General features: G+C 38.1%; 1 protein-coding gene across 5 annotated transcripts in view; it reads right to left on the bottom strand.

Annotated features, from left to right (window-relative positions):
• The window catches only part of TRPS1 (transcriptional repressor GATA binding 1), a 312,669-nt gene that overhangs the window by 5,763 nt on the left and 284,048 nt on the right, over window positions 1-22,858 (bottom strand). For all 5 annotated transcript variants that reach the window (XM_038745286.1, XM_038745287.1, XM_038745288.1 and 2 more), the window contains one exon: window positions 3,050-3,172. In XM_038745286.1, coding sequence (XP_038601214.1) covers window positions 3,050-3,172 — 123 coding nt within the window. The remainder of the gene's footprint in view (window positions 1-3,049; window positions 3,173-22,858) is intronic.

The following is a 22,858-nucleotide window of genomic DNA, read 5'->3' as shown; positions in this document are numbered from 1 at the left end:
AGCAAACTTAGTACAGTGCTCTGCACACAGTAAGCATTCAATAAATATGATTGATTGAATGAATAAATACCAAAATTACTATTATCATTAAAATGGGAATGATATCCACAAGATAATTGTGAGGACAAAATGAGATACTTCAAGGTGCAACAACAACAAAGAAGTACTACAAAAATTCTAGGTAATATTAAAGGTAACCTCCAGAGGAAAAGGGAGATTTTAATACACTAACCGAGGTTACAGTGAATTATCCTTATGCTAGTCTTATATGAATAAAATCTTCTCTGGAATTTCAAAATGCATTACTTATATGCATTCTATACATTCAAGTGTAAAGTCCTTATGGTCAGGGAATGTGTCACTCATGCGGCATTGCAAAGATTTATATAACTTTGAGGCCTAAAAAAACGACAAATTTCAAATGAACAAGATAACCCTTCTTTTCTTTTATAAGTGTAAAAGTCGTTACTAAGTCAATGTGCCATTAGAGAAGTTATTATTAGAATCCAAGGACAATATAGTTGAACTTTAGATTTTAGGGACATTTAAATGGAAACATTTGTTTTCTCTTTTTCTCGTATTATTATTAAAAAAATACCATAGATTGTTTCTGACCTCAAACCGTCTAAGTTATCAAAACCTGATGGTGCAGAGGTTTAATTTAATTCTTGACCTATGACTGGCCAAATCTCAATTAAAATTGTTAGTGTCAATGTCTATTAAGTTCAGCTCTGTGTTCTGCTTGAACAATGAAGGTAAAAAAGGGGGAATGAGTGTGATTTTTTTCTATGAAAATAATGTAAAAATCATATAACGTGCTACCAATTCAGAATGTTGGCAGCATACATTTTATAAAGATTGCTTCTAATGGTTCATTTATGAAGACTTTCTCTAAAATCTTAGTTCTTTGGCTGGGATTGAGTCACTTGACTGGGTTTATGACTCAGGGTAAAATGCCAAAGGGTACAAAAATGAACAAGGAGGAAAAGTAAACTTCAACTCTTTACTAGGAGAAAAGGGAATTCCTGAAACAGATTTCAAAACTCAGACACTGACAGCAAATCAATGTTCAACAATAAAAAAATTAAAAACATAGTTCATTCTGTAAACATTCACTTGCACATTTAAAAAATAATGGTATTTGTTAAGCACTTTATACGTGCTAGCCACCTTCCTAAACGCTGGGGAGGACACAAGCTAATTCAGTCATTCAGTCAATCGTATTTATTGACCACTTACTGTGTGCAGGGCACTGTACTAAGCGCTTGGGAAGTGCGAGTCAGATTGGACACAGTTCACATCCCTCATGGGGCTCACAATCTTAATCCACATTTTCAGGCGAGGTAAATGAAGTGAAGTGACTTGCCCAAGATCACACACTAGACGAATGGTGGAGCCAGAATGACAACTCAGTTCCTCTGACCCCCAGGCCTGGGCTTTTTCTGCTAGACTATGCTGCTTCAGGATGGATTGAGCACTTGGAAAGTATAATTCAGCAATAAAGCTGCATTGCTTGGATTTGTCCCCTTCCCTCACCCCACCCTCAGCTGCGCAGTAGTTTTGTATGAATCTGTAATTTATTTTAGCGTCTCTCTCTCCCCCTCTAGACTGTAAGCTCGTTGTGGGCAGGGAACGTGTCTACCAACTCTGTTGTATGCACTATCCCAATCGCTTAGTACAATTCTCTCCCCAGAATGAGTGATCAATCAATGATAGATTATTATTTGCCCGCTTTTTCCTCTCCTCCTCCCCATCCCCCCCTGCCCTACCTCCCCACAGCACCTGTATATATGTTTGTACAGATTTATTACTCTATTTTACTTGTACATATTTACTATTCTATTTATTTTGTTAATGATGAGCATTTAGCTTCAATTCTATTTATTCTGACGACCCCTGTCCACATGTTTTGTTTTGTTATCTGTCTTCCCTTTCTAGACTGTGAGCCCGTTGTTGGGTAGGGACCGTCTCTATATGTTGCCAACTTGTACTTCTCAAGCGCTTAGTACAGTGCTCTGCACACAGTAAGCGCTCAATAAATACGATTGAATGAATGAATGAATGAATGATTGGGATATCAACTGATTATTTGGCAAGCTATGATCTGAATCTGAAAATGTATCACTAAGAATTAACTACCTCAGTGGCTTCAACAGAGATGCCAGTCAGACCATAGCACACAAAATACCACTGAATCTTGTTCAGATCATATTCTGGGTGTGCTATTTAGAAGTTCCAGAAGGCATTTTACATTGTTTGCCCACCTGCCATTAGGGATTGGATCACCAATGTTCCTCCTACTGAAACTGTAATAGTCCTTGAACTTTGGGATGAAAAAGTACCCACTAGAAAAGCAGCGTGGCCTAGAGGATACAGCATGGGCCTGGGAATCAGAAAGACTTGGGTTCTAATCCCGGCTCTGCCAGTTGTCTGCTGTGTGACCTTGGGCAAGTTGCTTCACTTCTCTGTGCTTCAGTTACCTCATCTGTAAAATGGGGATTAAGACTGTAAGCCCCAGGTAGGACAGAAACTGTCCAACCTGATTTGCCTGTATCCATTCCAGTGTTTAGTAAAGTGCCTGGCACATAGTATGTACTTAACAAATATTATTATCTCTGTGTAGTGTCTATGGAGGGTCTCATCTTTGAACTTTTTCAGACAATTCAAAAACTCTTTTAAAAGTATCATTTTTTTTCTTAAGTGAAAAAAAAAAATCACACACAAAAACCCCCAGAAAGTGAACATTACTGAATTCCCTGGGCAGTTGCTGTTCTGTGGGCCTTTAAGTAACATTTTCAGAAATAAGTCACTTTTCTTATTTTGTATCAAAACAATGAAATGCATCACTGATGAGCTCAAACATGTCTTCCCACAGCATCTCGGCTTGTTTCGTAAATGTTATCTCCGAGTGACCGTACTGAAAAATGCCCCAGGGAAATTAACTGCAGGCCAGGGAGGGGTACTAATCGCACAACCGGATCAGACTACAGCTGGGCAGCTTTAGCGCAGCTACACTTCTTCCTGAAACAAACTAGTAAGTTCTTCCTACCGAGTGAAGTTTCTGGTAGAGGCCACACGCATTGCATACATATCCACCATTTGCATTCTTTCGCCAGAGAGAGGTCTTTGTGGTCAGACAATTGGCACAAAACACACCAGAGCCTCTACGTCTCTGAAATAGGAAAGCAAAAAAAAAAAACAGGTCAGAGGTGAGTCACATGATCAGCGGAGTTAGGACAAATCAACACAGGAGTTTTGTCTCTAGACTAGCAACAGTGACAGTGTAAAACCACACTGCCCATAATGAGGTCAGGTTCAATTGTGTTTAACAGCACCCTGGATTTTCGTTATAATTAACCCTGTAGTGATGGATGAGGTGTGCGGAACACCAAAGGCTTTTCATAGAAATAGCTTTAACTTTTTGAACTTTGGTTTAGTACCTTTACTAAGCACACCACCAAATACACTTTTTAGAACCGTCAAAGCCAACTCCGACAAGCATAGCAAATGTGTTCGCTGTCATTCTGCAGAAGGGTTGGGACTCCACCAACTATGTGAACATTTTAGACTGAGTGCATAAGCGAGGTCTTTAGAGTGAATTGCATTTTATCTCGACACAGTGTTAGAACAAAATGTTGGACATGCAAGTTTACTTTATTCTCTTCAATTGCAAAACCTGCAAGCGAATACAGTGTATGTCCCCTTCCAAAGACGGCTTGAAATAAACTCCGCCAAGTGAAGAAGTAGCCGGTATTACTAATGAGAACCCTTTTGAACTTTTTCCCAAAACCCATGGTCACGTAAATGGCTATTTATTGTTTTATTAACTTATTTGTTGGCACTGAAGAGCGAAGTCCTGAGGTCAGCTATCTGATGCAAATTCATTTTTCTAGCCTGAATTCAGTATCCACCAGCTTCAATGACCATCCGTAAATATTTATTCACGGACACAATCGGGAGTACTGCCTATTAAACCCTTTCTTCAGAATAATGATTTCATTATTTTTTATTTATTTAAGCAAAAGCTCGGCTGTCTTTCTAGAGATGAACAAGCAGAAAAGCACTCTTTTGGGACAAGTCGGCTGAATTTCAACTCCCACTTTCCTCGAAGCAGGGAACTGAATGAAAAATGCACTTCTTAAACGTGGAGAAGGGGGAAGCAAGAGTCACAGTGACAACTAATTTTATTATAAAAAGTACTAACAAAAGATGGCAAAACTTCAGGGTTTCATAAAATTTAAGCCATTTATTTAACTTCAGCCTATACTGTAGAAGAGTGGTATTCCTGCCAAAAAAATACAATGGTTATAATTGTACTCTGATACATTTCAAATGGAAAGCTTTCTGCAGACATAATTTTGGCTTCAAGACTGGAACACTTTCTTGGCATTGAAAGGGCATTTGATTCATCGGGTGTTTCACAATGTATCACTAAAAAGACCTGGTGAGCAGCCAGTTCCCTATAGGGTAATTTTTCCATCCAGATGCAAGTGCTATCAGAGGCCCTCGTCAGCTAAACTAATTATGATCTTGCATTTGCTGATGCCTGCTCACTCTAACATTCGACATCCTCCATTAATCATCAGAACAAGGAAAATGAATGAACGTAAAGAAACGAGGACTGGTAAGCTGCACAGCTATAAAAATATGAAATGAGAGCAATAATTTAACAGGATTGAGGAAACGTTTTTTCTGAGTACAAAAATCAGGCTAACAATTGCCCTTTTAAGCCAGAAACACAGTTTCATTAGTACAGCAGGTTGTGCTACTTTAAGTGATGTAATATAAATCTAGATTGTCACCAAGATAATCTCCTTCTCCCTTCTCCTTCTCTCCCAAATCAGAAGCAGGAATATCTAGCATTTTTCTGAACACGAGTGAGCACACACAATTGGACTTGTCGATCCAGCAGCAAATTCACAAAATGCTACTTTTCTTAGTAGAGCTTTCCCCAAAGAGGAGGAATGCAACTTTATTTAGAAATAAATAGCTCCTGGTATTTGTTACTATCAAATCTTTGGGGCCTTTTTTCAACAAATAAAGATCACGGAATGCCCAAGTAGGTTATAATTGTGAAATTCCCCCAGGCTGCATTAATCTTTTTCCTAGTGCTTTCGTGGTTTGGTAAACAAATACTGGCTCGATCCATAAGAAGGAGGATGAAAGGTCCATTTGGAAATGAACCCATATTGTGTGGCTGGCGTTGAGACTTGACTGTGGAAGCATTTGCTCCATCTTAACTTTTCTTCTTTTGTGTCCAGGTGCTTGCTGGAACATGCCAAATAGAGTGTAATTCTGATCAGATTGGACATTTCTATCCTTGATTCTTTTACCCACAAAATACCCTTTCCTCATCACACACACAAAATTGTTCTTAAAAAGTATCGCTAGACTTGTATAATTGCACAAATGCCTTCATCTGGAAATTTCTATTTAAGGTGAACTCAAAAATAAATCACTGAAAATACATGAAATAGAAATAATTTGTACTTTGGATTATCTGAGCTTTACAAGTACTGTGACAGATCACAGAGTTCAGGGCTAAGAGCTTAGTAGAGCGTTCTGCACATAGAACATGCTCAATAAAAAGCATAGTTTGATTAATCAGAAACTATTTAGATAATCCAATCAAGTGTCTCTTTTATAAATAAGTTCTTTCTAGTTTTGCGTTTGTGGCTTGTCTCCAGTGACTGCATCCAGTATGATGGTGGTATGATGTTTTAGACATATTGTGCGCCTGCAAGTTTGGGTATCGAGTCAAGCTCCCACCTCTGTCAACATGGGAAAGCTACTAAAAAGGCACTAAAAAGTTAAATGAATAGAGAGTTTCTGAGAGTGGAGTAGATCTGGATATGTGATAAGTGTATGGGGAGCATTAGAAATAAAAGATAAATGTTTTGAATGGCATGTCTGAGAAGTCCTGAGGGACATTTCTGCACATGGCCTCTCCACTGGTTTGAGATCTAACAAGAAAATGGAGTGGATGGAGAAAAAATCCTCTAATACCCAGTTTCCATTCTTCGTTCATCCCAGATTAACCTTCTGAGCCTCCCTTATTCTCTACTTTTCCACCTTAGGCTGCTTGGTCATGCTTCCTTCTACCCTTCAAAGCTAACCAAGAATCACGGTGGGTTGCAAAGGACGGCTACATCTGGCTAGAATCCCTGGCCTTCTACCTCGTGCAGATTCTCTGCTGCTTTTATTCATTCAAGTACTTCCCACATCACCTCCACTGTGTCCCCACCTCTACATGAACACAAACTGGAGTCCAGATTCTCAGCTATAACCAAATCACAGCCCAATAGAAAGAGCTGCTAAATCCAGCTAAAATCTCTGCCCCTCTACCTCACCCCGATTTGGTCTTGCTTTCAGATGAATTGGAGAAACACCCTCTCCCCCGTGGTGTAGAAGGAGGAGATTTCACACGGTTTCAAGAAAGCAAATGGACTTCTGAAAATGACGGAGGAAAAGACCCTGATGGAGAGAGGCTTTCAAAAACATGCAGAGGCGTTCAGAGAGACTTAGTGTACTACAACGTGCTTTATGAAGAAAAGAAGGCTGTTGTTCAATTTAAATTTCTACTAACGTAAAAAAATTGCTACCAGTCAGTGGAGCAAGATTCTAATTTCCTGTAAAGACTAACAATCCTATTACAACTACTTATTCAGTTAATGTTGCAATGTTATGCTTTGAAATACTTTAATAGAGTATAAATAATAGTTTAATGTTACAGAATACTACATGTAATATAATTTATATAATTATTCCAGAGATTCTGGAACAGATTAAAAATTACAACATGAAAGTCTACAGGAAAACCTACCCCACGATACAGATACACAAGATACAGTTATTCTAGATATATCCACATTTTCAAGGAACAGAGTACAGCTGCACTGGGGGTATGCCTATAGTCTCAATTTATACTAATTTACATTGATTTTTCTCCTTGACGGCAAGGACAGTCTTAGTCAATTGTTCTCTCTCAAGCACTTAGTGAGAGCTCAACACACAGTCAGTACTCAATCAATAATACCAAGTAATTGATTATTATGGATGCATATTTTCTAGGCCTTTAAAAAAGAAACCAGGATCCACAGGATTTTCATCAAAATAACCCAGATGGTTTACAAACTCTATTTCCAATGCTAGCAAGTAAGCATAATGTAACAACATATTGAAACGTTTTGGCAAGCGGGCATCTAGCCTTCCCTTATTTGCGTGACTATTTATTAATCACCATGGAAGTTGTACTGAATGCTATGGCAATTTGTCACAGATATGGTGGCTTGCATGTTGTGATTCCTGGCAAGAAGATGGGCTGAAGGGTGGCAAACTGTTGGAGTTGTTGGCTCTCAATGTTTTCTAGAACTGGGTGATGAGCAATAATAATATAGAGTCGTGGCAATTGAAGGAAAAACGGGTCGAGGTTATTTTGAAAACATAAAAGATCAGGCTTTCATTACTTGAAGCATCAGACCTAGCCTCTCTTTTAATCTCACAACACTGATGGACCCTGCATTTTCATCAGGTTGAAAGGACTGGTTACAAAAATCACAGCAAGTCAATTAATTTTATGACTTTACATTCAATAAACATGGAGAGAGTCCAGGATCTCCTGGACTGTAGTTTTTAATCGTTTCAATAGTTGATTTTTTTTTCTTTCTAACTCATGAGGCCAACGCTTGGTTGGGAGAAGCGATCTTCACAGTGCAGGGATCAGAAGTTTCACAGTTGAATAGTCAGTCTTAATGGGCATTGTCCCTCCATGGAAAGATCGTGGTGGGGCAAGTCTGGAGTCCTGGATTGTAAACTCAACTCTGCCACTGGCCTGTTAAGTCACTTTAGGCAAATCACTTAATCTTTCTTGGTCTCAGTTTACTCCAAATCATTCTCCCTCCTTCATAAGCCTCATGTGGTAGGTGAGTGAATGGGTCTGAGCTAATTGTCTGAGGTGAGTGCTTTGCAGAGTAAACACCACATATAGTAAGTACTTAAGAAGTACCATAACTAACTTCCCACCCTTAAAGGTAGAGGGGCGAATTAGTAGTAGCAGTGATAGCATCTACTGAGCACTCACTGGGGGCAATACTGTGTATTAAGTACTTGGGATGGGCAAGCTCCTTGTGGTCAGGGATCGTGTCTACCAACTATATTGCACTGTGCTCTTTCAAGGGCTTAGTACAGTGCTCTGCACATAGTAAGTGCTCAGTACCAGTGATCAATTACAAAATAAGCAAGGGACTCATTCCCTGCCCACAAGGAGCTCATACCTATATTGGCATAGTAATCAAAACAAATAACTGAAGGCACAATTGGAAGAATGTATTTACATAAGTGCTGAGATGGGTTTAAATACATCCAAAAGGGTTAGAAGTACCTGATAATAAACTGAGGCACTGGGAAGGCATTTTGGAGGAAGTGGGTTTTCAGGAGGGCTAAGTGCGGTAAAAAGACTTCCATCTATTAAAGAGGAAGAAAGCTCTCTAAGGAAGGTGACTCACCTCTGGACAGGTGCTGGTAGCCAAATGGTAAGATTAGTTAGATTAGGAAACATGAGAAGGGGGCTGAGTGAGGAATTATTCTTTCAGTGCCGGTGAAGTGGCATAACGTGTGCCTTACCATCCTCACGGGGGTGCGTTTAGTCCCATACTTCTTCCAGTGCAGGGAATATACACCTAAGGATTAGCTTTACTTACTTTACAGTTCTCTCCAGATCAATTTACAATTTTGAAACTGCAATATACTCAGTTCACGTTTTCAAGATTTAACATCCTAATTTCCAGTTTTGGGTCACGTTAGTCTGGCCCATTCCTTCCCATGATAGTAGATAGAATAAAATTGATATTTATCACCAAGAGCAGGACGCAAAGGTCTATGAGTGGCCTCACAATAACTTCCAGTACAAATTGAAAAAATTTCCGGTTACTTTCTTCTGTCTACGCATAAACATCATAGGACAGGTTAATACCCCATGAGTCCCAATTCAGGGGGCCTGGTGATCTGTGCTTGTAACCACAGAAAACAAGTTACTACGCACATCCCTAATATTAAATTAGCTCACTCCCAATATAAATCAACATGGCAACTTTGAAAACAGGGGCCCCAAAACTCTGAAAAAGTGCTACGACCCTTGTTAGTTATTTGAATCCCTTCTAAGCATTGTAGAATCACCACTACAGTTAAGAGTCTTTCAGTGTTTCCAGTCTAAACCAAATTGTGGTATTTAATAACTTGGCTGTTTCAGATCACATCGGTCTGGAACTTGTAATTGTAAACCCAGATGTGACTATTAAAAAAAAATAACTGAAAACTTTATTTAAATCAGTTCAGCTGTTAATTAGTTGAAGACTGGCCAAAAAACAAAAATCCTCAAGTTCTCATATGTCAGAATGAACAAAACCCCAAATTATTTCTGTAAGAAAAGTGACTTTTGGGGATGAAGTAGACATTAAAGTAGCTCAATATTTGTGGAGTATCTGAACTCACTACGTGGTACCTGAGATATTTAAGTTTTCCATTTACGGAGCACGTACAAAAACTTAGCCTTTATACCAGTTTCCTAAGAACAAGAACCATATTGAAACCATGTAATTACATAACAGGCCTTGATATGCAGAGTATTTACTCACATTTTTTATGGTTTTATATCTTGGCCATTTCAAATTGAATCAGCCTGAAATTTAATATACATGCTGTAAGCTGTGCCCCCCCCCCCATTTTTTTAACTCCTTAAACCAATTTTAAGTTTGTTGAATGACATCACCCTCTTTTGCAAGAAATGATTTTATCAGGTTTCTGTTGACATATATACATCAAGTAATTGCCATATACCTCCAAATATTTACAGACATATAATTAATATAGTGAATATCACTATATATTAGCAACACTTTTTATATCAGGAACATAAGACTCTGAAGTAATAAGGAGTTTGATTACAGACAAATGATGATCCATATTGATATGTTTTTGTCTCCCCCATTAGAAAGTAAGCTCCTTGTGGGAAAGGAACATGTCACTTTGTTATTCTGTATTTCCCTAGAGCCTACTACAGTACAGCGCAACAAGTGAGTACTCAATAAATGCTGCTGCTGCTGCTTCATGAGCTCTAATCCTGGCCCCGCCACTTGTCAGCTGTGTGACTTTGGGCAAGTCACAACTTCTCTGTGCCTCAGTTCCATCTGTAAAATGGGGATTAAGGTCGTGAGCCTCACGTGGGACAACCTGATTACCTTGAATCCCCCCAGTGCTTAGAACAGTGCTTGGCACATAGTAAGCGCTTAACAAATGCCAACATTATTACTACTAACAACTATTACTACTACTACTATTACTACTATTTCTTTGACAGCCACTCATTACTTTGGGATGCAGTTCACTGAGCCGTGGATTTTAAAGTAGTAGCCAGTAGATGTTTCAGCCTTTATTGCCACCTTATCCTGTTGGCAAAAATAGTAATAGTTAAGTGATACTTATCAATGACACTACTGAGGGTAAAGGTTCACTGTGAGTGTGAGTGGATATGAGCCCCAGCATAACCGATTACGGCTGACCACATCATGCCCAAATGCAAGATTGTTCTAGTTGTGGAGATATATTTGCCCAGAAGTTGGAACTCTGGCTATAATAATAATAATAATAATAATAATAATAATAATAATAATAATAGTATTTGTTAAGCACTTACTATGTGCCGAGCATTGTTGTAAGCGCTGGGATAGATACAAGGTTATCAGGTTGTCAAACATGGGGCTCACAGTCTTCATCCTCATTTACAGATGAAGTAACTGAGGCTCAGAGAAGTTAAGTGACTTGCCCAAAGTCACACAGCTGACAAGTGGCAGAGCCAGGATTAGAACCCATGACCTCTGACTCCCAAGCCCATGCTCTTTCTGCTAAGCCACACTGCTTCTTGCTATGAAACCCAAAGAGTGGGATACTGAAGGCAGATATCTGACACCTTCAATGCAAAACACTTCTTCAAAGGAAAGATGCTGTTTGTTTAAGCGAAAGTAAATATTTACTTTGGAGGCAGAGTTAATAATACATTTCATTAACACATGACTTCTGTTTGCAGTTTTTGCAATAATATCAGTATTTTGCCCTTTTCAGATTTGATGGGTGCATCCTACATATCTCTTATCAATCGATCAATGGTATTCATTGAGTGTTTACAATGTGCAAAGCACTGTATGAAGCACTTGGGAGAGGATACTACAACAGAACTGCTAGTAGACATGTTCCCAGCCCACAAGGAACTTTCATGAAGAAAAATGACACAGAACAAATACACTACAATCAAAAACATGGAAGCCAAAGAACCATTTTGAAATGTTCCATTAGTATTTGTACAGTACTGGAAGAAACTTTGATAAAAAAAGAACGCTATTCACTGACCTTTATAGAATGACTGCTGAAAAGCTCAAAAATCACCGAGAGTACTTCACTTTCTTTCAGAATGAAACCATTTCCCCGTGATTTCACTCTACCTTGCTAAATGGATGTCACTAAAATATTCCCATGCAGCCACATTTCCTGAATATTCCACTGATTAATTTTACCACTAGCAATGTCTCCCAAGGACTTTTGAGAAACAGCTGAGATAGGCAGTAAAACAATATGAGGGCCATTACATAACCTGTCACTGGTCTTTGACCATCCAGAAAAATGACAAACACATCACGTGAGTTTCACAGTTTAGTCATTTACAGGATGTTGCCTGCATACTGGGAGTCCCCTTTGGCAGGCACCAGCCAAAACATCTCCAGAGAGAGACCAACTCCACTAATGTTCCAAATTTCATCAAACTGAACAGAATCACCGGTGCCTCGGCAGCAGCGGAATAGCCGTACCCGAGGAAGGCAGTTGTTGCTGAAAGGCGGGTTGGCTTTGTTCGCAAAGAAATTGTGAAAACCAGTTGAAAAGGTGCGCACGGCAAGTCTTCGCCTGTTTTTAAAAAGCCCTCCATGCCCTCAGATTTCTTGCCAGAAAACTGAAGAGACACCGAAAGGATCAGCAGCCAAGCATCCATCTTACAATCACCTATCTCAGCACTTGGACACAAAACATGTTTACTCTGCTGATTACACTCACTTCCTCGACACATCAACAATGATAATGGAGGCCGGCATAAACTTCACTGACTTCCCTGGCTCCGAGTGGTGGAACACAGCCTCCGTTCCAGAAAATGAGGCAATCCCTACTACAGCGCAGTAATAATAAATGGTACCACAGGTATGAATGTGCCTGAAACTTGTCCCACAGGCATGTCATCACACAGGTGGTTGCCAAACACCCGAGATACTGCCGGTCTGCACGCATTAGCCACTTGCTTCGGAGATGCAAGGCAGCTCCTTTTTAAATGGTTCTTACATAACATCCGTGACAATCAAAACATTTGTACACAATCCGCTTCGCTTTAAACATTTTATCTGCATAAGAGATAACGATCTGCCCACGACATAACTCATGGTTCTAATTATCCTTCCTGCTACCCAAAATCTGGAGGAGAATACCTTAGCACATTGTCACCTGGCACAGCATTTTGAACTGCCGACAATATGGCTTTGTGTTCCTATCTTCACTGCCTTACTTCATTCCAGATGTTAGTCATTATTGTCAACAGGACGTCTCTTTTGACTTCCCTCTGACTTTGCCACTATATATCCATTTTATTTGACTCTCTGAGCCGTAACAGTTTTTGGAAGGGGATGACATGGGGCGCTCAGTGCCCACAGCCAATAAGGCTGCAAGCAACTTAGAAAGATAGCACAGGGCGGGTGGGGTGCGGGAAGAGAATGCTTTTCAGGGGAAAAAAAAGATATTAGAACATCAGTGACGTAAAAACCAGTTGGAATTGCAGGTGTTGGGGCCTTCAACGATGATACACATCCTTCCCTTCATATTTCAGTATCAAGTGAAAGGTAACGAAGACTATTCCTGTCTCTTTTCATAGATAAAGCGGAAATACCTGCATTCACATTCCCTGTATGGGAAAAACAATGTCTGAAGTGTTTATTGCCCTAGGTTTCCATTGGAAACTCACAGAATAACCAAATCACAGAGAAAGGGAGACTGCAAAGTCACAAAAGGGAAGACTGAAATTAATACTCCTAACACTAAATATGCCAGACTCCACCTCCCACCTCTTTCCTGGGTATTTTAGTGAGATTTATCCATCTGCAAGGAATGGAATGTTGAAAAATTGTAAGTGACAGTTCCAGTAGCTTTGAGCCCAAAGCAGGCCAGCCTGATGGGAGGAGTTCTGGAAGAAGAATGATGAAAACTGCATCCTAGTTCTGACTTCATGAGAGACCCATGCTGTTTTGCCAATTTGAGTCTCACTTTTCCCATCTCTTGGGGTGAAACCAATACTGGTAATGCATTGCTTCACAGTGACTGTATGACAATAAAGGGAATAGCATGGAAACCCATGGTAAACAGAACTGCCATTAAAATACATTATTAGTGATATCATTATCATTCTTCTTATTATCCTGATTGATGTAGGAGCTTGTTGTGGGCAAAGAATGTGTCCATTTATTGTTATACTGTACTCTCCCAAGCACTTAGTACAATGCTTTGCACATGGTAAGCCATCAGTAAATATGATTGAATGAATGAAAGGTGAGCATATCTGCCATACTTTTCCATAACATTTAAATTTTTCACATTCTCAGGCTGCATCTTCTACCTCTGATATCATTTTTAATACTATATTCTACAGCAAGAAACAAGAATAAAACATATCATCAAGCACTGTTTAATATGTTTTCTAGTTAGATTACCATAAGGACTGGTTGAACTATGGTCTAGTGTAATGGAAGGCAGAGAAATGATAGCTGATTTGTGAAGTCCACTTAAAATCAAGTACGGAAAAAAAGCTGAAAAAAACTGAGCTTTGGCATAGAGATAATTCTAAAAATTAATTGGAAAATAGGACTGTAATTTACATGAAATATTTCACAGATCATAGCAGGTCTTGTGCTTAAAAACCTTCATAGTTTTGATAACATGTTCTTTACTTTGAAAGTAAAAGCAGTTGGAACTTTGTAAATCAGAAAAATCAGTAAATCCTCTAATACCAATCTAAAAGAATTTCATTACATTTAAGCAATTGAATCTTTTCTTGTTAAGTAAATGAGGAAAGAGAAAAACTTGTAATCTCAAAAATGTTAAAGCTGCTTAAAAAAATTATATATATGAAATATGATTCCAATAATATATGATGCTCGGGATACTGAAATCAAAAATGTAACTTTAAACAAGAATTCTCCACACACCAACAGTGAAACTGGATACGAAAGAATCATTTCATTATACAAGCAATGCTAAGGCAGGGAAATCTAACCTTTTTTTAAAATGTTTTAATAACATTTTTTTTTAAATGGACAACTTGAAATTACTAATTTCCTCCATAATAATGACATAATTTTGTAACTGAAATCTATTCACGAGAAAACTATTTCTTCAATAACTCACCAAGTCAATTATGCAGGAAAATACTGTAATAAGCTTTCCCCCCTGTCAAATAGCTCACGTACATGACTTCCTTTTCAATTACCAACTTGTCTGCATTGCCATCTGTGAAAACGAACACATACCTTGTGCTGCCAGTTTCTGCTTTTGCACTTCCATTTAGAGAAGCTGGCTACAGCTGCTCAAGAAGAAAGCAGCGATTGTCTTTGTTTCCCCAAAGTGTAGGTTGTATTTTTCTCCCAAACATGAACATATCACCTCAAGGAAACACACTGTCTCTGGCTAGGCATAGTCCTAAGGCAGTAGGTCTCATGCCGTGCTTTTTCGTGATCTGGGTTTTGTAGCTCTCACTGTATCACGTACCACAGCAGAGTAACTTGGTAAACTCTCTCACTCTTTAGATCACCTTTCATCTATTCACACTAGAACAGAGGCTAGGTGAAAATTATTGCTTGAATAAAAATTTTCTATTACAGCAAACAAGAAAAATGCCATTTCTCTAGAAGCCTGAGCTTTAACACTACAATCCTGTTTGGGATGTTACGGAAAGAAGAACTTTTCTCAAGCTTTATTATTTTCTCTCTTGCTACGGCATTATTTTGCTATCACTAAACTATGTTACCCAAAAATGCTTAAAAATCCATGTGGAAATGAACGTACTTAAAATACCAACAATGAGTATTATAAAATTGATTTATTTTTCACTGGAGACTTCCCTGCGATGACCAAATTTTCCCTCTATTGTTCCACTGACACAGAAGAGCAAAGGTTCTAACCGCAAGTCTGAAGAAACCGAAAATGGTGGTTTAAAAGACTTAGATGAAATACAGAAATTTCCCAAATTGAAAGCAAAATTCCTAAAATTCCAAGAAGAAAATCATTACACTCTTAGACATTTCTGGGACTATCAGGAATAGAGAAAGAATGACGGAGAAACAATTTCTTTTTACAAAAGGCAGTAGGCTACTGTAAGCTGATCTCATGATTTGGAAAATTTAATTTAAATTTTTTCTCCAATTTTTGGCTTGGAGGTCCATCAAGTCTTTAAAAAGTTTCCTATGTTTTAGATTTCTTATCTGTAAAGAGGACAGCAAATAATCCTGAGATGTAAATATGGGCAATAGTGTAAACTTAAAACTGCTAATGAACAATTTTATCCTCAATATACTGAATAATCTGTACTTTGCAAATGCAGAGTTCCATAAAACAACTATTTTTATGATCATGTTTTTTTTTTCATTTTAATTCCAAAATTTTGGAAAAGCGTTGTAGGATGAATGAGCATCCTGATGAGTATGTTCACATTAAAGAACAAAAGTGCAATACAAACAGTTACAGTATGAGAATTCAGGAAAATGTGTCCAACACCTAAAATAAAATATTGGCCTTATTCGTCATGAAGTGTATATGTTTTAGTAAAAAGGAGGATAGAAAAATGATCAGGTTGATGGAATGAGGAGTGCATTGGCCTCCTACTCTAAGTAATATTGAAAGTAAGTGCACATGACTAAATTTACAAGAGAGCAAAGAAAAAGAATCCATCTATTATGAGAAAGATCTCTAATCCTACATATATTATTATTGAATTTTACTTTCCTTTCCACTTCAAAATACATTTGAAGATAGTCAATTAATTAAAATTATGTGGTTTAAAACTTTCTGATATTTAAATACTTGCAATAAATAATATGAGGTTACTTGCTCAGTCCTGAATATAAAATGCATTCAGTATATTCACGTATATCTCTGTGTATGCAGTTTTGACACATTAGTTCTCTATTCCCCTTACTTCCAAAAAAATCAACTAATATTTGATTTTGTATATGTTGCTAATCTCTCAGATCCCTTCCACTCTTCAAGGAACCTTTTCATACTAAGGTATCAGTTTGAAATTATTCCTTTTACAGCTAGTCAGTTACAGGGAAAAGACTGTTCTTTATTCTACCATCAGCATGTTAGGAAGAATTTCGCCCTTCAAAACTGTACTCTAGAAAATCTGAGCAAATCATCCGACAAAAGTTAAGGGGCCAGCCTCTGATTCTGTATTAATTGTTTTCAAAACATAAAACGATGGGCACCGTACACCCTACCAGACTAAATACAATTTATAGGCCTTTCAGGTAAGAGAGTGGAGAATTGATGCTCCATTCATTCACCAATGCCTAACATCCTCTGCTAAATTAGATATTAAGGAATGTAATATCTAATTTAATTTTTTAGAGCACCAAAGCATGATTCAGTGTGCAATAACAGGAAAGGTCTAAAAATAGTTCCGGTTTGAAGCGGAATGACCAGCATAAAAACGCTGGCTGGGTAATCAGGATTCCAGTTTTTACTTCATCACCTCCACTAATTTCTTTCCCTGGGAAAACAATTTACACTCTCTGCTCCTCAGTCTCACTATATGCAGAAGGTAAAAGGGCAATTACGCCTTGATTATTGATAATACTTATTGTATCACCACTATCGCTACTACTGGTACTACTACTACTAACATACTATTTGGAGTGGCTTAGGCACAAAAAATGTTATTACAATTGCTACGTGCATTGCAGCATTGTACAAAATTGTATAACACAAAATATCAAGTATGGTATTTATTCAGTCAAGAGTATTTATTGAGCGCTTGGGAGTGTGCTCTGCACACAATAAGCACTCAATAAATACAACTGAATGAATGTGTGCAACATTATAGAGTTGGTAGACACATTTCCCACCCGCAAGGGGTCTAATGGAGGGGTTTACAAGAGTTCCCTGTGGACAGAGCACTGTACTAAGCACTTGGGATAGTACAATAGTGATAGGTTCTATCACATATCAAATAAGGTATATGCATATACCATATATATTTTTATATGAACCACCATACCCCTAAACTGTAAGCTCCTTCTCTACTACTTGGAGGCAAGGGTCATGTCTACTGATTCTACTGTACTGCACTTTCTCAAGTGCTTAATAGAGTGCACTGCACAAAGTAAGCACTTAATAAATTGCACTGATTGATTTACACTGAGATAGGCCAATTAAAATAATATTATGTCCATATGGAGCCGTCTATAATTTATAGAAGTCATAGTAAAAGCTCAATTTTCAACAAGACACATTTAACTTTTCGTATCAAAGAGTATCAGCAGCTGATAGCTTGTTCCACCTTCCACTGTTAATGGACAGGGTTGAACGCTTATTAGTTCAAAAATATGTACAAAAACCTATCAGGTTTTTCCTTTAAAGAGACCCCCAAGGTGAGAAATGTTTATGTGCCTAGTAGTTTTACCTCTAGGTGAAGATAAACATATTGATTGAAGTAACAAGCTGCCAGATGAGGTCTGCAGCTTCAGAGAGGCTACCAAAATTCATTCATTTATTCATTCAATCATATTTATTGAGTGCTTACTGTGTGCAGAACACTGTACTAAGCACTTGTAACACTTGGATTCCCTAAAAAAAAGAAACCACAGACAACGTATTTTTTGAAAGGATGTTTAAGTGTCTGCAAAAGTGCAAAAATACAAGTTCTGGTTTCTCTCAGTTCAAAATTTGTACTTTTGGAAATAAAATCCTTGCCACCCAGCTATGACAAAACTATTGAAAAGTATAGAGTATTAGGGTTTTAGAGGGAACTGGAAAAATTTAGTAAGATTATCAACACAGAGAAAGACAATAAGGTAAGGCAACTGTTGAGACCTAGAAATCAGCATTTGGGTAAAAGTGGGAAATAAAGAAAGGGATAAATAATTATTCATTCATTCATTCATTCAATCGTATTTATTGAGTACTTACTGTGTGCAGAGCACTGTACTAAGCGCTTGGGAAGTACAATTTGGCAACATATAGAGACGGTCCCTACCCAACAGTGGGATACGCTGCTGGAAACTAGAAGCAGTTAATATTATGCTAACATACCATATAAAGGGCTAATTTATACAAGTCAAATTTCTACTGCTGTACTCTAAAATATAGATTTCCACTATATGCATGTGCGTGTTTCCATACATGTGTTTCTTTGGCAGTGTAGTAGTAGTAGTCATCCTATTTAAATTTATCCCAAATGAAAGTAGTAAATCTTCTAAAATAAATAGGACAGACTGATTAGTACCAGACTAGTCTAGAGTAAATTCTATTTGATTCGCAGCATTTTTCATGTAAAAAAAAATGCCATTAGATAAAGGGACATTTGGCTACGTAGAAAGGCAATCTTTTTTAAAAAACAAAGAGGCATATTAGAAAATGAGTTTTATTCAATACTATTTACTGAGCACTTATTTTATAACTGGATCAAATAACAAAGATTATTTTATGTGTGGGTTTGCAAGTCTTTGACAAATAATTTTTCCACTCATACCGTTAATTTACACAACGTCAATAAATCAGTGAATCAATCACTGGTATTTACCGAATTCTTACTATATCAGAGCACTGTCCTGAGTGCTTTGAAGAGTACAACAGAATAGGTAGGCATTATTCTTAGCCACAGTGAATTTAAACATCTTTTAAAGCTGTACTACCATTTTAGGGGGCTTGTCTTTATAACATAAGAATAATTTTGTAGTTATTTTAGAGTACACACACACACACACATACACACACACATATGCAAATCCCTTAGAAAGGTGACAGAAAATAATAGTCCAACACTGAAAGATAAAATGTTAATTAAAAGCACATAACTCAGACGTCTTGATATTCATCATCTTTAACGATGCAAACTCTGGCAGTGACAACCTGGTAAAACAACTGCATGGGGCAGAACTTCTTCTTCAGAATAGGGCTACTGTCAAGAATCCTTACTATCAAGACTGAGGTTGTAGGTAAATAAGATAAAAATTACAGGAAAAAAACAATAAGCATCATCTTGTTTAAAACAAAGCCTCCGAATAGAGTCCTAAACAGAAGGCTTCATAAAAGAGCTGCCACATATACCAGTGTCCCACAGATCTGTAGGATTTGGAAGTCAAAATGGAGGAACTGCTTTTAAATTCCCACATCGATGCCCACTTAATTCAGACACTTCGGAAGGACCTTCACCCAAGAAGGATGCATTCAAAGGAATAATAATAATAATAATAATAATAATGGCATTTATTAAATGCTTACTATGTGCAAAGCACTGTTCTAAGCACTGGGGAGGTTACAAGGTGATCAGGTTGTCCCACAGGGGGCTCACAATCTTAATCCCCATTTTCCAGATGAGGTAACTGAGGCAAAGTTAAGTGACTTGCCCGAAGTCACACAGCTGACACTTGGCAGAGCTGGGATTTGAACCCATGACCTCTGACTCCAAAGCCCATGATCTTTCCACTGAGCCACACTGCTTCTATAAACGTCTCACCTCAATCATCATCCTCTTCACAGAAAAAAAAAAAAAACACTCCATCACCATACTATTTAAGAGCAAACAAGTCTGTACGATTATAAGCCAACTTTTGACTGAAAGGGTAAAGGGGGGTGAGAGTCTGGACATGGGGCAGGTGGTTTGGGGATCAGAGAAAACCAGCATGGTACAAAGACTTAGGGTCGATTCATCCAAATCCAGGGACAATCACATCTTTTTAACAACCTGGAATGAGTCAAGTTGAGAGTTCTAGCCCCCAAATCTGTGGGGGCTAAAATTATGGCTTTGCCTCACAGCCGGAAAAGTGTGTAGGGGGACATGGGGGAACCCCCAGGCCCCCTTGGGACTGGCACATTTGGGTCTCAATAACTTACTCCACAAAGTTAAGGCAACCCACTCCCCATTTTAATTCCTCAGCAAGTTTGAGCTTGTAGAGGCAGCTATGTTTAAGTGCTATTTTTCCTAACTTGGCTCAAGCCAGCACTGCAATTTATAATCCAAAGAGGAGACAAGAAGTAATGAAATGTGGCACAGTATTAGGAAAAGCACATATGCAAGCTATTCTTTATTCCAATTATGCTTTTAATACAGTAATTATCTGATGATCTGATTCTTGCTCCTATTATGTCCACCATGGTCCACCATCTCAAATGCATTGTTCTCTTTATGAGGTGGAGACGTTTAAAAAAAAAAAACAAGGCAAGTATGTTCTCAGGGCTTTGGTAATTTTTGTAATTGCTACCTTTCCTTTTCAGCTTTTAAAGAAAGCTACACCCATTTTGCTCAGGGCACCAATTTGAAAGATCATGTTGTCAGAATCTTCTCACACCAAGTGGATTCTGGATTACTAAAATAAAAAAAATGGTTTCCATATTAAACCTCCTGGTGATGCGGAAAGCACGGTGCAGAACACAGACAGGCAAAGAATTTACAATATAACAGACTTCTTTGGGACACAAGTAATATACGTATATTAGAGAAAGACAAAGAAATCACTTCATTTTAAGTTTTGTCTTCAGTTAAATTTGGGTTTGACTTTCCTTTTTGATAATTTGCTTCAACTCCAAGGGGGCACTTTAGGGAAAGGTGACAGCCTGACATTGTTCAGAAGCTTTATGATTTTCCCCATAAACTGACCATGAGTTATTAACTTGGATGACTATTATTGTATGAGACCCAGCTACCATGCATTATCATTTCTAAATAAGGCGATTTAGGACTTTGGAATGGGCAGAAATTAAAGTGTAAATATGATACTAATTATGGCATTTGTGAAGGGCTTACTATTTGTCAGGCACTGTTCTAAGCACTGGGATGGATACAAGATAATCAGGTTGGATACAATCCCTATCCAAGGTCACACAGTAGACTAATGGTGGAGTTGGAATTACAACCCAGGACCTCTGAATTCCAGGCCCTTGCTCTTTCCAGTAGGTCATGGTGCTTCCCAAGATCTTAAGAGAATTGCAAAGCATTTAACTGAGAAGAATTTCTTAGGTAAATCTGACCATCTATTCTTCCTATTAGTGCAGCACTGTAGCATACACGCCAATGAAAAAAAAAATGGGGGTTGGAAATCTTTCCCAAAATCCATCCGTTTTGGGATCAGAAATGCTAATTAAAGGCATAAGAACCAAAGTAGCAAACAAATTGGAATTGGACAAATCACTGACAGTGGGGAACTACCATGGTAATGGGAAGTTGACGCTGGATTGAAGGCTGTATCCTAAAAGCACTAGGGGATTGGTGAAAAGACTGTCTGCGGAATGTTTGAATCTATTTGGGAACAGGCCCTTAGCTGATACACTCAGCTATTTTTAAAAAGGGAAAACTGTCCCGTAAAACTCTACAAAAGGGACTACAAAAGTGGCATGGAGAAAAGACAGTGACTAAACAAGGCAGGATCAACCTTAGCTCTAACTTTGTCTTCCTGGAAAGTCATTTAACCTTTCTGTATTTTAGTTTTCTTCTGTGAAATGGATGTTCTAGAATTGCTTGCTTCACCAGGGTCTTTGGTGCCTTATAAATGACTATATTTCAACAGACCTTCAATCATTTGAATGAATACTCCTTTATTAGAATGTCCCTCATCTTGGAGTTTTAAAGTCAATGACCACATAGCTCAGCCATTCCTATCATTCACTTCTCACTCTACCTTATATTGAAACTTGGTATAGATTTCCACCAGGCTCTGGCTTGACACTCTTGGCCAACCATGAATGTACGTACTTTTCAGTCAATTCACTCTAACTGCCACAGTTACTTAGCTATTGGGGAAACACTCCTAATTATCTTTCAACTGACTATTTTCATCAACAAAATCTTTCTTCCTGGCCCTCCTCCAGATTTTTTTCCTAGGAGAATGTCTAATTTTCAGCTTTCTCATTCAGAATATGTGTCTGTTCAGCTTACGCAGAATATGTTATTCAGGCATAATGAAGTTGCACTACACTTGACATTCTGCTGGGAAAAAACATTTCATCGATGATAGACCAGAATTCTTGATTTTATAATTTTAGAAATGATCCACAAAAGAAGTATAAATCACATTATCTGTTACTCTCTCGACCTTCTTTTGAATGCTGAATACTATTACAATACTTCACATTATAAATTGAAATACGAGACCATATGGCAGTCTATAACATGGATATGTATTTTGATGCCTTTCAAATTCAAAGATTATTGATTGGGAGGTTACTAATGCACCGTGAGTGGCACTGAAGATTGACACAGGATGAGTAGTATCAGCAATTGCACACATATGAATTTGTATAAATGACTACTGTCTACACAGGGTTCCAATTCGCAAATTCATGATGTGCATGACCTAACTACTCACAAAGAACCACAGCAGCCCTGATTGCTGGAAACCAGGTTGTTTGACTTCTGTTGATACCCATATCACCTCCTGTATTTTGTTTTTCAGTTTCTCCTTCTCGCCTCTGTCCTCCTTCATGGCTATCCCATTTTATCCCATTATCCTATTTTAACTAACCCTCACTCTACCCTAAATCATTTCTGAACATATCCTTACACTCTATT

This window comes from Tachyglossus aculeatus, chromosome 4 (assembly GCF_015852505.1).
Source record: "Tachyglossus aculeatus isolate mTacAcu1 chromosome 4, mTacAcu1.pri, whole genome shotgun sequence".
Lineage (NCBI taxonomy): Eukaryota > Metazoa > Chordata > Mammalia > Monotremata > Tachyglossidae > Tachyglossus > Tachyglossus aculeatus.
The sequence above is the reverse complement of the archived record's forward strand: the minus strand, read 5'-3'. Positions and strand labels throughout refer to the sequence as shown.